Raw genomic sequence first — 16,042 nt, 5'->3', positions numbered from 1 at the left:
AGTTTCTATGCAGTGCAGCCAGAAAAGCTTTTAAGCCACATTAAATTCTCTTCTACTTCATTTGCTCTGTTTTAAATAAACAATTTGGTGGTCAATACATTCAAAACAATATGCTTAGGGAAGTACAGTGTTTTTGACCAACAACAACGACAATGGTTAAAAGTTTTTCCGTTCTGCATTACACTACTACTACTTAAATTAAGTGTGTTTGTGGTACCATCTATCTCTCCTTTCTTCAATTTTTCCCACAGTAATATTTTTACTGCCTCCTTCATCTCATCCAATTTAATTTTTCCATCCATGTCTCTATCAAACTAACCAAAACAAGAAGCTTGTATTTTAACTGCAACAGCGTTTTATTCCTGTTTTATTCATTTGCTAATTCAGAGAACAACAGACTGAAGCATTGAAGCAGTTGTGTGTTTTGTTTAATTCTTTGTCTTAACCTTTCAATTTTTTTTTTATTAGTTAGGAGAATCGGTTAACATCGTCATTATAATCATTATAGTCATTATTTTCTAACTAATAAGGTTTTTGATAACACTTCGGATTAATTAAAAATTTATATAAACTACATTAAATTGTATAAAACATTTCTGTATTTTTATATTTCTGTATTTTCTTTAAAGATTTTTTCCCCTTCTTTTTAAGTTGAAATGTCTGGTTCAGATATTATGAGTGGAAATCATGGAAATCTCCTTTATGGAAATGAAGATCATTTTGCATAAAAGGTTGTGGAACATTAAGGTTCCATCACAAGCTGAGCACAAAAGTCTGATGCTGAATGAAGAGAAGGTGTGAAATATAGATCGCCTGAGTCTTTACATTTAACCTTTAAATCTTCAACGTTTGCCGGTATGTTTACTGTCGCACTCTATGTCAGTCATGTCTATGTCTATATCAGTAAAAAGATTATTACATTATTATTTTAAATCTGTTTTGTGATATTTGATTTTGTTTGAGATTCTTACTCTTTTTATAATTTAAGCTATAAAATAAATCGTTTCTTTTTGCTCTACAGCTACTTGATTATGATGAACATGTTCAGTCTCTTGTGTCTGATGGGTGAGAAATGATTTAGAACTTTTTTTTATATCAAATTTGCCCAATGACGCCTGAGATAGGCACAGGCTCCCTGTGACCCGATAAGTGGTAGAAAATGAATGAATGAATGAAATTACATTTCGAGAAATTATTCCATGTTTTGTTTACATTATTCAGATTTTTTGCTTTAACCAATAAATCAATGATATACCACAGAAATGATCAGCAGGTTTTTAATAGTAGTAAGGCATAATTAACCAGTATAAATGAGTAAAATCATATAGGACACTTATCATATTTATTTTTAGATTTCAATGTAATTTTTGTAATAATATTGCATAACTCCATTATGCTACACAGGTATAAATCTGACTACATAATGCATCGTACACTAGTGCTAGTGCCGAGTCACAATGGTGTAAATAGTGACATTTTACAGAATACCCTTCAGGCAAAATATGCTGAAATAAAAAAATCTTTATTTACTTACAAAAATTCCTCTAGAATATTATCTGGCTCATACTGTATGGGCTTTGTGTTAGGGGGAAAAACGTTTTTAAAATTTGTGCCTGTTTAATTCATGTTTGTCATGGGACGTCTTATTCATGTCACACAGTGAGGGTTAATATGAAGCTCCTATGAAAGTAGACACTGAGGAATTTGTAGTTTTTCTGTTTTTTGGGGGGAGATTGGAAATATATTTATAAAAGATTGTTTTGGAAATATTGATATAAAACCTTGTTCATAAGAATTTAAAATGTGAAGACATTATCTTTAACTACTAAAATTCTCTGTAAAGTTATCAAGCAGAAGTAAAAACACATGTCTCACACTGAAAGCTAACAGAGCTCTGACTCATTTTAGAGTCAATAAAGTAATTCATTTAATTATACTGATTAAAAACCTCTGATAAGTTGATTTGTAATGCTCCAGCAGAAAGGGTTAAATAATGCTATTCTCACCTGACAGCCTTTTGGTGGCTGAATACCAGACAATGTATTTATTACTATGTTTATTTATTTATTTATTTATTTATTTATTTATTCATTCATTCATTCATTTATTCATTCATTCATTCATTCATTCATTCATTCATTTATTTATTTATTTATTTATTTATTTATTTATTTATTTATTTATTTATTGTCAACAGGTTTCCCATTTGCTCTATCCATCCAAAATTGGCCACAAGTTGTCCCTCATCTCATCAAGCAAGCAATGACATGGCCAATGGCACAGAATTACTGCAGGACAAACCACCTTGATCTTTATACAATTACAGATCCAAGTGACCAACAAAAGCTAATTAATGCAATGAATAGGAAAAATTATTTACTGCCAGTCTGGACAGGTCTGTACAATGACCTGGACAGCTGGTATTGGTCCTATAATCATTTGCCATTGAAGAATATAACTCTAAGGAGCTTTGAACCAGGATACCCTGATGATTATGGAATAGATGTGTGTGGTACAATATACCGGCCAGAAACCTGGTGGCCTCTCGACTGCACTTACAGTTTTCCCTTTATTTGTTATGATGGTGAGTCAACATGCTGATTTCATTACACCTGAATGAATTGTACAAAACTATTAGATCTCTGAGAGATGTGATAAGTACTGATATTAAAAGTCTGTCTTGTGTTTGAGTTCAACTTGCTGTGCAAGGATTGTATATAATATTAATATTAGCATTCCTAGTTTTAGTGTGTTTTTTGTTCAACCCTGGTGATTATAAAAGCCCCTAAGAACAAAAACCTAGTGATATTGTCAATGACAATATCAATAAATTCAAATTAATTCCTAGTGTTTTTAATATTCCTTTTCAAGAATATGATTGCTTTGCAACATATAGAATTAGAAGCCATACCAAATATAGTACCATGAAACAGTAACAAATCAAGACTGTATGTGTTTTTTTTTTTGTTTTACAGCAGGGAACAGTTATGCCAACAGGTTTGTTTGCTACATTCTGCCTACCTATACTTGGGTTCAGGCTCAGACATATTGCCGAACCTATCACACAGATTTAGCCACCACGACCACCACCGATGACCTCACCCTTGCGGTAAAATGCATAAAACCGACTACCTGGAATGTTGCTTGGATTGGTCTAACAAGAGAAACTTGGAAGTGGTCAGATGGAAATGTGCCTTCATACCTCCCATGGGCAGTTAACCAACCAGATAATAAGTATCCCTTGGCGAATTGTGGAATTGCACAAAACGGACTCCTCGCTAATACTATATGTTCAGGCGCACACTATTTTGTCTGTTCTGCTTGTAAGTGTTTATTTTTCTTGTATACTACCCCCATAAATAACAAGATAATATAAAATATTATTCCGTTTTTTTCTCTGTTTGCTGTCTTTGTGGAGCTTCTTTGCATGTTTTCTTTCTCTATGTGTGTGTGTGTGTGTGTGTGTGTGTGTGTGTGTGTGTGTGTGTGTGTGTGTGTGTGTGTGTGTGTGTGTGTGTGTGTGTGTGTGTGTGTGTGTGTGTGTTTGCTCTACATTCTGTTGTTTCCTCTCTTAACACTTTTTTATGCTGTCTGTTGAACCAAGGGTTCAAATCAGAGCTTGTGGCTTGAATATTCTGAATTATACATTTTGAGGTGTGTGTTTTGTCTTCCACAGATCTACATAGGACACAAGTACTGAAACTGCAAGTGATGTCGGATGTGAGTGTGCTTGACCCTGCAGTGCAGTCGACTATTTTAGATTTGGTACGTTTCCTGATGGATCTTTTGTGTGCTTGAATTTTATTGTTTTGCTTGTAAACTATTTCTGGATATTTTACTAATGTAAGGTGTTAATCTGTTGTTGTATTGACAGGTAAATAAAAGCATTTATTGTTTTTATTGTTATATATAATTATGAATTTGTAAGAACAGGATGGATGTTGATTTGGTTTATAGAACTACCAATATTCCAAATATAGTTTTTGCACTTTGACCCAAAAAGAGATATTCGTCTTCTTCTTCTTCTTCTTCTTCTTCTTCTTCTTCTTCTTCTTCTTCTTCTTCTTCTTCTTCTTATTATTATTATTATTATTATTATTATTATTATTATTATTGGATAATCAGGCTAAATTTGGCTATAACCCAGGGTCATCTTTGCTTATCCAGCCTTGGAGGAGTAATAATATTAGATAGGAAAAGTGTTAATAAAAGTAACAGAACAGGTTTTTATTCATCATTAATAAAATATTGGTGGTTCTGATCAACAGATCATCCAGAAACTGCAGGAAAATGGCATGTCGGTGAACATCACAGTAACCTGGAAGGTGCAGCCAGACGGAAGCATCTTTTACAAGAAGGGAAACGACAACAAATAAGCTGCAAATGATCCTGGTTTAAAGATTCCAGCTATGCGTAATGTGAATATATACCTGTGATAACGATTCATCTAATTAGATACATGAAAAACAAGTAGAATGACTTTTAAATGAGGAAATACAAGCAGATGACAATATATGTAGTGAGAATGTATAATATTTTTATTTGAGTGATAGAGAAGAAATATTTTGTTGGGAGTAGAGGTTAGAGTTATATGATATTAATTATATTATTATATTAAAGTTATTGTTAGTCTATAGACATTCAGTAGCTGCTATTTATTTATTTATTTATTTATTTATTTATTTATTTATTTATTTATTTATTCATTTATTCATTTACTTGTTTAATATTTAAAAAGAGGAACCAGGTAGTAGCTGTGATGTTAATAATTATCCAGTCTGTAGTTATTGCACATGCTCTTGACTGTTATGTTCATTTCCCATGACATTATATGACAGTAGTGACCTTTACCACTTTACCACATCCACTAACATGCTTCATGATGCCTCTGCTTATTACAGCTCAATTGATAGTATCTGTGCCTTTCATTAACATCTTACTTATCATTTGTTTATTTATTGCTGTCTCTACATTCATATTATTAAAATAAATTAAATAAAATCAAAAAAATGTTTAAAAATGTCTTTCCTGGAATCAGTAAAGCCTGGAAGCTAAAGGTTCTTTATTTTTTCTTTTGTCTGTCTAGCTACATACTTTGTATCTGTGTTGGTCATTAGGGATTAATATAGATGTAACATTTTAGATTTTTCAAAAAATATGAAGAAACTGCGATATCAGGAATTCTAATTTCACTTGATCTCTGAGTCATAAAAGAATTTTGTTTTTGTGTAATCGCAGTTTCTATTCAGTGCAGCCAGAAAACCTTTTAACCCACATTAAAATCTCTTCCACTTCATTTGCACTGTTTTAAATAAACAATTTGGTGGTCAATACATTCAAAACAATATGTTTAGGGACGTACAGCGGCCAACAACAGCAGCAAGAACAACAACACAACAAAATCACTTTTTAAATCAGATTGTTTGTCAAAAATGATTATTCCCCACAAAATTAGGTCAAAGGCAGATAAAGATCACATTCAACTTAAGCTTTTTGCTGTGATTATTAGAAATAAAAAATAGGTAACGTAAAACAAGTAGAGAAATAATATGGTGTGTTACAGTGCTGTAAACTCCATACAGTCACTTTAACATTTTATTTATTCAGACAAATTATTTAGGTTTGTTGTAGCTCCTCTACAATTGTTTAAACATGATATTTGTTCCCTTTTAAAACAAGATTTATAGTTTTTAGTTTTTATAGATGGCTGTAAATGTTTGTCTTGTGCCTCTATCCATCACACAACACTATATTTGTTAATAAAATTTATTCAAATAGTCTGGAGCACTTATTTTGTACCAGCGCTGAGGTTTCCGAGGTGTCAGTATCGTTATAGTGCTGTGTGTTTAACACTCTACACTTCGCCACTATTATTATTTATCATTGATTATTTATTTATTTATCTTTTTCCTACTTTTTGATTTATTTGAGTTTTGATACTTAAAGTGCTGTAGTTTATTTCAGCAACAAATGACTATTTAGATTGCAAAGTGAAAAAACCTCTTAAACCTCATAAACATTTTTTGAACATTTCTTTTTTCTGCCTTTGTAAACTCCAAACACCTCTAGAGCAAATCGAATCTATAGAATTCAGTATATAGAATACAGGAACTTCATAATCAGTTAATACTTAATAATCACCCAATAATCAGTTCCCTGAAACCGTGTAGCAGGAAAAGAAATAATGTAGAAGCCAAAAAAGGGCCAATAGTTTTTTAGTACTTTAATATTTTAAATAAAATCAAAGAGAGCACGACAGAACAGGATTCATTTAATTCCATACACATACACATACATATAATTGATACACACAGTAATATAATATGTTTTGAACTTGAACTTAAGTGTGCAGTCGTACACAAGCTTAATCTTAACAGATACAGAACGCAAATCTTGTGCAGCTGACTGAACACTTTTTTGTGACTACAGCCATCTCAAGTATAGGCCGATCTTGAGCTGAAGATCTGTGGATGGTGAGACTCCATAGTGACAGCTACTGGGCTGACAGCATCATAACAAACTCTACAAGATAAAATACACACACACGCGTGCACACACACACACACACACACACACACACACACACACACACACACACACACACACACACACACACACACACACACACACACACACACTGAATTATACAAATTTAACTCATACCAAATATGCGTAAACACAAGTGATTTTCCAGTTTGCATTATACTACTACTACTACTACTACTACTACTACTACTACTAATAATAATAATAATAAAGTGTGTTTGTGGTACCATCAAAGTCCACAATTCCGTCTCCATTGAGGTCCAGCTCCTTCAAAATCTCCTCCAGCTCTCCTTTCTTCAATTTCTCACCCAGTAATGTTCTTACTGCCTCCTTCATCTCATCCAGAGTGATCTTTCCATCCCCATCTGTATCAAACTAACCAAAACAAGGAGCTTTTTTTGACATGACTGAAGTCCAATGAATTCATTTGTAATATTTGTACTAAATATTTCTAAATAGTTTTCTGCATCAGTGTGCTGGCAGAACAGAAGTGTCCGTTCTGCGTTTGTGTTTGTGTAGTAGTAGTAGTAGTAGTAGTAGTTCACCTGTTTAAAGGAACACTTGAGTTCTTTCAGTCCCAACATATGAGCTGTCTCAACCATCATCCTTGGCCCCATCAACTCACAGAAGTCATCAAAATCCATCAGTCCACCCACTGTGTGTGAGCACACACACACACACACACACACACACACACACACACACACGCACACACACACGCACACACACACGCACACACACACACACACACACACACACACACACACACACACACACACACACACACACACACACACACACACACACACACACACCTGTGATCAGTCAAGCAGTTAGTAGGACAGTTACAGTAGAATAGGTTACTAGACACTCACACCTCATCTTGATCTGCTGAATGATTTCCAGTAGCTCCATCTCAGTGGGCATGTAGCCCATCGTCCTCATGCACTCTGCCAGGTCTTTGTAGTTCAGATATCCATCCTGATCATAATCAAACTCCTTAAATGCCTCGGCCAGCTCTAAACAGCAACACCACATGCACTTCAGAAATAGTTTCAGTATTGTGGTGGCTGATTTATCTGCAATGCTTCTACTAATAACGCAAAATACATCACAACATTAACTATTGATCGATCCACTGATTGCAAGGGTCTGACTAAATGTTTTTTTAACTAAATGAATAACTTCATGATGGAATGGATGAAGGACACTCACCATCTAATTCAGTTTGGGATAATTCCCTTTCCTAATAAAGGAACAGAGCGTGAAGAAAGGTTTTTTATAACAGCTAGATTAAATCTATCACTAAATCACGCAGTCATCTTGGCCACCATTTCTTACACGTAAACACACAGTGCAAGAGGAGGCTGTAGCCACACACAATAAAGTCGTGAAGCCATGAATGAAAACATTGCTTTGTGCTTTGCCTTCTTGAGTCTAATTAAGAGAGGCATTAAGCCATGCTTATGAGCGGTTATTACAGCTGCCTGAAAGGCATTACAAGGGGATTAACCTTACACACACACACACACACACACACACAGACAAGGTGTAACAGTCATTTCTGCCTTATTTCTTTTTCATATCATATCATTATACAGTGACTTACTTTAGTATTCACCCCCCCCCCTCAATTTTCCATCATATTGTATTATTAATATATTACATTTACAGAATTTGGCAGATGCCCTTATCTAGAGCGACTTACATTATATAATTTTTTTATACAACTAAGCAATTGAGGGTTAAGGGCCTTGCTCAGAGGCCCAACAGTGGGAGTTTGGTTGACTTGGGTTCAAACTCACAACCTTCCGATTGGTAGCCCAACACCTTAACCACTACGCTACCCCCCCCCCCCCAATATTGTACAATATTGTACAATATTGTATTGTTATGACATCTAAAATAGACTTCATTGAGATATCACATAAATCTTCACAAAGTATCCCCATAATATTAAAGTGGTGAAAAAAATTAAATATAGTAATCCATTTGAGCTGGTGCAACTCGTTCCCCTTCAAAGTCACATAATAAGTTGAATGGTGTCCACATGTGTTTAGGGCAAACACACCTGTTCCTCAGGGGGCACAAGAGTTAATCAGAGAACTGATCAAAACAAACAGCATGAAAACTTAGGAAGTATGCTGTATGTCCTCATCATTGTTAGAACACCATCACAGAGTGAAGCTTGATGGGGAGAGAATCAATCAGTGGCTGCTTTTTTACCAGCAAAACCTGGCAACCTGCTCAGGCAAGATGGATAGAGCTAAATACACATGTCCCTATTAAACCCTAAGCATGATGTATAAATAAACCTCCCAGTTGAGACTTTTCTCATTGTACTATAACACGTGGAGGTTTACTGAGGGTGAACTATTAAAAGTATATAGCAGGTTTTGTGGTCTGTGTGTTTGTGTGTACAGGTGTTTGTTAATAATATACCTGTCCAAACACATTATTAAGCAGGTTTGTGTACACCTTATTCATGGCTTCTTCATTGGATTTCATGCTTTTTGTTTTTTTCACTGTATCTGATGATGATGATGTCTTTCGAAGGCTGGGTTTTAGAGCAACTCCTTCAGCTGTAGCACTGAAAGAGAGAGAGGGAGGGAGAGGGAGAGAGAGAGAGAGAGAGAGAGAGAGAGAGAGAGAGAGAGAGAGAGAGAGAGAGAGAGAGAGAGAATTTTTGAAAAAGCTGTAAAATTAGTCAGAAAGCTAAGAAATTTCCCTGCATAAACTACAGAATTTGTGTTCAACACCAAAGCATCAAATTACATGAAATAATTAAAAAAAAAAATTCTAAAAAAATTTATGATTTAAAAAAAATAATTTATATAAAAAAAATGTTATATATAAAACAATCTGGAGTCTGTAGCACACAGCATTGTTATAGGGTACTATTAATTCATTTAAAAAATTGAATCCTGTTTATTTTTACCTGTCTGCGGAGGGTGCTCTCTCGCCCTTCTGCGCCATTCTACAGCTCAGACGAGAACACACAACAGTTTAATATTTCTATTTTTTGCACGGGTTCTAGATCGAACAGAAGTTTTGATCTACATCTATGTCTTTTTTATATCACTGTGCAAACATACAGTAAAGTCAGATTTTCTTGAATTACATTAGAACACTTTTTTGTGCTATAACATGCAACTCAGACAGTTCACAGCACAAAATATAAAGAAATATACAAATAAATACATACACTTAGAATACATTTGCTCATAGTTCTTGTTTATTTATTTTTCCTGAAAACTAGAGAACAGAATTGTTTTTTCCTCTTTTCATTTGTAAAAAAAAAAAAGAAAAAATGAAAATTAAGATTGCTAAAAAAAAAGCACATATATGTAAATATATTGAACAAAGAAGACATATTTGGTTAAATTATCAGAAATCATCTGGTCACCTTAATTTTAAGAAGACATCCTACTATTGATTCTACATGTCAGTCATTTATATACTGTTGCATTAGAAGTATTATTTCACCTAGAACAATTATTATTATTATTATTATTATTATTATTATTATTATTATTATTATTATTATTATTATTTAACCTGTCCTTGACTTAGAACAATTATTATAGATATCAGATTTTTGCATTATATGGATATTAACATACAGGTTTTTAACGGTATGGCACATTTATGGCAGATTCACTGTACTGGAATAAGTGTAAATAACTTCTACTAGTTAGTATAATAAACAAACACTGACATTAGAACCCCCCCTCATGTCCTACCTTCAGTTAAAGGAACAGATCCGAGAAGAGAGAAAGGAGAGTAAAGGTGGATGAGATAAAGACTAAAAGACTGAATATTAGCTTCTGTATGCAAACACATCAAAATTACTTGACTAACATAAATGACCTGCTGGGATCATTCTACTTTTATCCCTCCCTCATCTTCTCCTGCCTTCCTTCATCCGTCTGTCCGTCCTCCATCAGAAGGATAAGAAGTGATTAGTAGGTTAAATGTGTTCAGATTAGTGTGCAAACATGAGAGCAAAGTTCAGAGTGGTGTTCATGCTGATGGTGATAAAATATACTATACTATATTACTACTAAATTATTACACTATTAGTGTCAACCTGCCATCACTAAAGTGTAGAAATGATTTAAAATTATTTTGAAATAGTTATAAAGCCAATGTTTCAGAACAATTGTATTACATAGGTGAAAAACCTGTGTGTGTGTGTGTGTGTGTGTGTGTGTGTGTGTGTGTGTGTGTGTGTGTGTGTGTGTGTGTGTGTGTGTGTGTGTGTGTGTGTGTGTGTGTTCAGCTTGTTGATCTATTTAAACCACACTGGAAGTGTTGAAGTGTTCTTTGTTTATTAGGGTGTAGCCAATGAGTAAAAAATCTGTCAAATCATATTCAGCTCCACCCATTAATCCGTTAGAGACTTTGATTCTATACCACAAATCTGGCTCTTTTCAAAGATTCGTCTCTTTTGGCTCGGTTCCCTTAGAAGAGCCGGCTCCCAAATGGCTCCCAAAAGGCTCTTCATTTAGTATCACTCGGAGCATTCTATTTTAGTCTAATTTAGCAATCATGAGTAATTCGTCGACTGCAATATCATTGAAATTGAGCCAGATGTTGCTTATTTTTTTGGTTTTCGCTCATTTTCTTCATTTTTCCCCGACGCTCTCCCCTTCCTTCTTTCACACAATGGTTTGCTCCGAGTCTGCCCTCCCATGTGATTGGCTAAATGGTGTGCCCATCTAAATAAAGTCCCGCCTTCATCTGTATTGATTCTCAAAAGAACAGAGCACAAAACGGGAGTCGGCTCTTTTCGTTCGCTTCAAAGAATCACCTCTTAGAGCCGACTCATTCGCGACCGACACATAACTACCGCACATACACACACTTAAAATTAAACACATTAAACCATATAAAGATTTTTAATAGAACACAGACGTGTCGTTCATTTCTCAAACGACTGCTATCGTACAAAAAAATAAAACGCGCCATTATTTAAAAGAGCACAATTCGAAAGTGAAAGCAACAGAGGGACCAAAACGGCGAACAAACATAAATCCATGGTCTTTTTCTAATCTTCAGTAAATTCAGGATTATAATAATCAACACGAGCTGATCTGAAGACAGTGTGGACAAAATGAAGGGTTAGTTCGCGCACGTGGACATTTTATTTATTTATTTATTTATTTATTTATTTATTTATCTATCTATCTATCTATCTATCTATTTATCTATTAATCGACGCCTTTTTATGGGAATTTTTTATTAAAAACAGACTGAAAAAGAGGCCACGTAGTTAACTGAATGACGTTTCTTCTTCTTCTCATTCTTCTTCTTCTTATTATTATTATTATTATCATTATTATTGTTTTTCTTATTATTATTATCATTATTATTTTATTATTATATTCTTCTTCTTCTTCTTCTTCTTCTTCTTCTTATTATTATTATTATTATTCATACTCTTCTTCTTCTTCTTCTTCTTCTTCTTCTTCTTCTTCTTCTTCTTCTTCTTCTATTATTTCCAGGAACGTTGTTATATTCCATCATCACATTTCTCTGCTTGAGGTGCATAAAGGCTTCAGGTAAGAAATTTTAAATACCCACTGATGGGTAAATACACACTCTCAAATTCACGCCAGATTTCAAACGGATATATTTTGACCGCTATTTTGATCCTAATTTTTCTGTTGGAAGTATCCCAAATTGAACGCTTTTGATAGGCTTATTAGTTTGTCTTACTTATTATAATAAGCCAATGTCAGCCATATTTTCCCATCAAATAGTGTTAGCTACCATCTAAAGATCTACCAGCTCCAGTTAGACTCTGCTATACTAAAGAGGAGATGCCAACTCCATGTGGTCTTTAAGGACTACAATCAATACAACATTACTGTAAATTTATAATCACACCCTCCAGTGTCACCCATATGAGGCTGAGGTTCCCTCTTGAGTCTGGTTCCTCTCAAGGTTCCTTCACCATATAAGGGAGTTTTTCCTCCCCACAGTCACCTAAGGCACCTCAGACTTGTTCATTGGGGATAAATAAAAATACATTTAACTATATCTAGTATTAATCTTGAATTTTTTGTATAATATTAATCTTTATAATAACCTTTTGTTCTATATTTATGTTCTGTAAAGCTGCTTTGAGACAATGTCTATTGTAAAAAGCGCTATACAAATAAATTTGAATTCAATTGAATATGCTATATGGTCAAAGGTATGCAGACACCTGACCATTACATCTACATTTGGATCTTCCCCTAAACTACTGTCACTACGTTGGAAGCTGGAATTGTATAGAAGGCTGTAACATTACAGAAATTCTCCTCATTGGAGCTCTTGTTGCCATAGATAAATAGTTCATCCACACTTTTAATCAGGATTTAATACTTTGTTCCTCTCTCTCTCTCTTAGAACCTTTTGTTGTAAACTGTTCTGAGACTGTAATCATGGGGAAATATGGATCCTCTGTGGTTCTCCCATGTTGGCTCACCCCTAAGACTGATGCAGAAACTTTGGAGATTCGTTGGTACCGCCCCGACCAGTTCAAAAATCCGATATTATTTTACCAAAACCATAAAGTCGTTGCAGATTTTCAGGACAATTACAAGAATCGGAGTTCATTCACCTTGAGCAGCCCTCAGTCTACTGGACTGAAACAGGGAGATGTTTCCTTGAAGTTGGACAACCTTGCCTTGTCTGATATTGGAATTTTTCACTGCTACGTGAGCGGAGACAAATCATACGATAGCAAAACTGTGACGCTCAGTTTAACTGGTGAGTAGATGTCTGATGTGGTTTAATTGATGAATAGATGGATGGTTGTATGGAAGCTTGATGTTTCTCCACTATGTTCCTTTTCTCAGCTCTAGGCTCTCTGCCTCTCCTCTCTCTGGAGCACCATGAGAACTCTGTGAACCTTAGCTGTACTTCCTCTGGATGGTATCCTCAACCAAGGCTCTTGTGGAAATTTACCAATAAAGGCGATGTTCTTTCTGAGCTTCAATCCCCCATATACACTAAACAAGAGAATGGCCTGTTTTCCATTTCTAGCTGGGTCCTCCTTTCGTCTTCTGTCTCTAACACCATCAGCTGTTCTGTCGCTCTGTCAGAAGAGAATAGGGATGTGAGCGTTGATTTAGGGCCGCGCCTGTCAGGTTCGTACAAACGTTGATTATCTGAAGTAAGCACAGTATTAATCAGAGTAGTTCGGACCAATTGCAGACTGTGTTTTAACACTAAAAACTTTTTCTCTCTTCCAGTTCAGAATAGTGGAGTGTGGAAGATTCTTTTTGTTGTGGCACTGTTATGTGTATTGGCTCTGATCGGCATTGGCCTCTTCCTCTACAAAAATTACAATGGTTTTTATTTCTATTATTTATATACAGTTTTGTACGCACTGAGTTTACTACTTTTTCATATTGGTGTATCTTTGTTGCAGGATATCAGGGGGTTAATAGAGGTAATGAATGTCAGATGTCAGATGAACAACCACAACATTCCAACGACCAAAAACTGGTAATTGGTACGTGCTTCGTTTATGTCTAAAATCCCAATATTCATCTATGGAAAATTATGTTTGTGGATGTCATATATTCTTATTTACTGTGTTTCTGCAATTCGTTGATCATTGATTTATTTTTCATTTTGCGTTAAAAGGAATTACAATATATTAAACTATGTGAAAAACTAGTGCTCACCCTTTTATAATTGGGAATGTGGCTCCATTCAGAATAAACCAATCACATCCAATATAATTAAAAAAAATAATCATGCAGCTGCCATCAATTAAAGTATTCTTATTAACCCCAGATAAAGATATGTGGTTTCAGTAGAATTTCTTAGTTTTGTCCGATGCTGAATCCAAAGATGTTATTACCAGATAATCACTTTTTTTTTTTTTAGGTCAACCTACAAACATGGAGGACTTAAGGAAAGCAAAAGGTAGGTCTGCTTGTGCATTTTATCAGCTTACAGGGATGCAGGTAGGTGTTTTACTTTGGAGATGCCTAGATTTTAAGCAGCAGAAGTCTAAGCAGGAGCTGCTGTGACTTCACACTGAAATGATAGACAAGTGGCATACAAACTCAACTCAATCAACATAAAATATTCCATTTTAATGTAAGGTTATTTCTTATTTGTTTATGCATTATTGTGTTAGATATTATATTAATTGTATTTACCGAGTGCTAAAGTGTGATTTGTTTTAAATGAATAAATTTTTCTCACTTTACAGCGGCCATCAGGTTCGATGTGGAGAATTGCAACAAAGACTACCTAAAATTTAACACTCAAGGTGATACTGTGAGAGATGCTGATGCTGCTGCTGCTGTGTATAAAGGACCTGGTTTTCCTTATGGATTATGTGTACATGGAAGAGAGCGATTCTGTTCCGGTCGTGTATATTGGGAAGTTGGATTAAAACAAGCAAATGTCCCACCCAAGAAGTCATGGCTGATTGGAGTCGCCAAAGCTTCATATACCTTAAGTGACAAACATTATGACAAGAGTTATTTTACTCCTTCAAATGGGTTTTGGTTTTTGTGCTTAGACCAAGAAAATGGCCTCCATGTTAACAGTGAGCCAGAAATCTCACCTACGGTGAACACAACACTAGAGTCTGTTGGAGTTTTGCTCGATTTTGACAAAAAGGAGCTTTCATTTTACAGCGCTACAGATGGCGTGCATCTCCTTACAATGAAAATCGATTTCAAAGAGGAAGTTGTGCCTCTATTTAATCCAGGAATAGGAGATAATGCTCCACTACAAATAATCAACCCACAGGTTAAATCTCAAAACGAGGCTGAAGTGAATGCTAGAGTTTAGACTGTAGCTATGTATCAGTAGTGGAAATGTTTGTCATTTAAGTGTACATATTTTTGAAAGCTTTTCAGGTATTGATTTTTTAAGGTACATTACGAAGTTAGAAAAAAGCGTATGATATAATCATGTAGTCATTATGTTTGTTGTACAGTATTTCAACTAAAAAAGTGCACATTATATAAATTGTGTTTGTGGATAAAAAAGCTGGAGGACTCTTGTTCCCAAATTTAAGACTCCAAATGTAAGACTTGTCAATGGTAAAATCTAAATGTTTTTTATTGTATATGTATTTTATTTTTTATCATCATCAGCAGAAAAACAACCATAACTGACAATTACGTTCCCTAAATAAGTATATAGTAAAATGTTTACTGATGGGTACTGATAGTGAACGTGCAGAGACATTATTTCTAATTTGCATATATATTTATTCAATTTATGATTGTATTTACACCACCAAATGAAAATGTTTGAGGCAGCCTTAAAAGTTTTTATGGGCGTCAAGAAACAGCGCAGTTATTTGCATTTTTTTCTGCATTTAATATGTTGGAATGCTGATGTACAAATACTTACAAAAATACCTTGATTGACTAACTATATTATGTATATAGTTTTTTTTTTGTTTGTTTGTTTTTTTTAAATAAAAACAGTCGTCTTTGAACAAACCTGTTTCTTTACTCCCCCTAGT

At 34.5% G+C, this 16,042-nt stretch overlaps 3 protein-coding genes across 4 annotated transcripts; 2 read left to right on the top strand and 1 right to left on the bottom strand.

Moving 5' to 3' along the window:
• The first annotated feature begins 692 nt into the window (after positions 1 to 692).
• On the top strand, positions 693 to 5,532 carry LOC113650033 (putative C-type lectin domain family 20 member A). Of its 2 annotated transcripts, XM_047815999.1 has the most exons (6): positions 693 to 855; positions 1,022 to 1,065; positions 2,198 to 2,584; positions 2,976 to 3,323; positions 3,677 to 3,765; positions 4,269 to 5,532. In XM_047815999.1, the coding sequence occupies exons 2-6, from the start codon at positions 1,032 to 1,034 to the stop codon at positions 4,374 to 4,376; spliced, it is 966 nt and encodes a 321-aa protein (XP_047671955.1). In that variant the 5' UTR covers positions 693 to 855; positions 1,022 to 1,031; the 3' UTR covers positions 4,377 to 5,532. The 2 variants fall into 2 exon arrangements, with proteins under 2 accessions (XP_047671955.1, XP_047671956.1); XM_047816000.1 differs by lacking the exon at positions 2,976 to 3,323.
• Positions 5,533 to 6,257: 725 nt separating this feature from the next.
• si:cabz01076231.1 (calcium-binding protein 2) lies at positions 6,258 to 9,594 on the bottom strand. The gene is made up of 7 exons (XM_027158063.2): positions 9,485 to 9,594; positions 8,989 to 9,136; positions 7,762 to 7,792; positions 7,422 to 7,565; positions 7,092 to 7,201; positions 6,774 to 6,921; positions 6,258 to 6,522 (listed from the first exon to the last, which is right to left on the bottom strand). The coding sequence occupies exons 1-7, from the start codon at positions 9,520 to 9,522 to the stop codon at positions 6,494 to 6,496; spliced, it is 648 nt and encodes a 215-aa protein (XP_027013864.2). The 5' UTR covers positions 9,523 to 9,594; the 3' UTR covers positions 6,258 to 6,493.
• Positions 9,595 to 11,318: 1,724 nt separating this feature from the next.
• Positions 11,319 to 16,019, top strand: LOC113650032 (butyrophilin subfamily 2 member A2-like). The gene is made up of 8 exons (XM_027158061.2): positions 11,319 to 11,669; positions 12,054 to 12,110; positions 12,946 to 13,308; positions 13,398 to 13,688; positions 13,794 to 13,892; positions 13,973 to 14,056; positions 14,437 to 14,475; positions 14,768 to 16,019. Exons 1-8 carry the CDS (start codon positions 11,663 to 11,665, stop codon positions 15,355 to 15,357), a joined length of 1,530 nt encoding a protein of 509 aa, XP_027013862.2. The 5' UTR covers positions 11,319 to 11,662; the 3' UTR covers positions 15,358 to 16,019.
• The last annotated feature ends 23 nt before the right edge of the window (positions 16,020 to 16,042 follow it).

The sequence above is a fragment of the Tachysurus fulvidraco genome, chromosome 7 (genome assembly GCF_022655615.1).
Source record: "Tachysurus fulvidraco isolate hzauxx_2018 chromosome 7, HZAU_PFXX_2.0, whole genome shotgun sequence".
Lineage (NCBI taxonomy): Eukaryota > Metazoa > Chordata > Actinopteri > Siluriformes > Bagridae > Tachysurus > Tachysurus fulvidraco.
This window is presented reverse-complemented; position numbering and strand designations above follow the sequence as displayed.

Coding starts and splice junctions, on each gene's coding strand:
- LOC113650033 (XM_047815999.1), top strand. CDS start 1,032: ATGATGAACATGTTCAGTCTCTTGTGTCTGATGG. Junction 1,066..2,197: donor CAGTCTCTTGTGTCTGATGG/GTGAGAAATGAT, acceptor TATTGTCAACAG/GTTTCCCATTTGCTCTATCC. Junction 3,766..4,268: donor AGTCGACTATTTTAGATTTG/GTACGTTTCCTG, acceptor TCTGATCAACAG/ATCATCCAGAAACTGCAGGA.
- si:cabz01076231.1 (XM_027158063.2), bottom strand. CDS start 9,522: ATGGCGCAGAAGGGCGAGAGAGCACCCTCCGCAGACAG. Junction 9,137..9,484: donor AGAGCACCCTCCGCAGACAG/GTAAAAATAAAC, acceptor TCTCTCTTTCAG/TGCTACAGCTGAAGGAGTTG. Junction 7,793..8,988: donor TTAATAATGTGTTTGGACAG/GTATATTATTAA, acceptor TTCCTTTATTAG/GAAAGGGAATTATCCCAAAC.
- LOC113650032 (XM_027158061.2), top strand. Junction 13,893..13,972: donor CCTCTACAAAAATTACAATG/GTTTTTATTTCT, acceptor TCTTTGTTGCAG/GATATCAGGGGGTTAATAGA. Junction 14,057..14,436: donor CGACCAAAAACTGGTAATTG/GTACGTGCTTCG, acceptor TTTTTTTTTTAG/GTCAACCTACAAACATGGAG.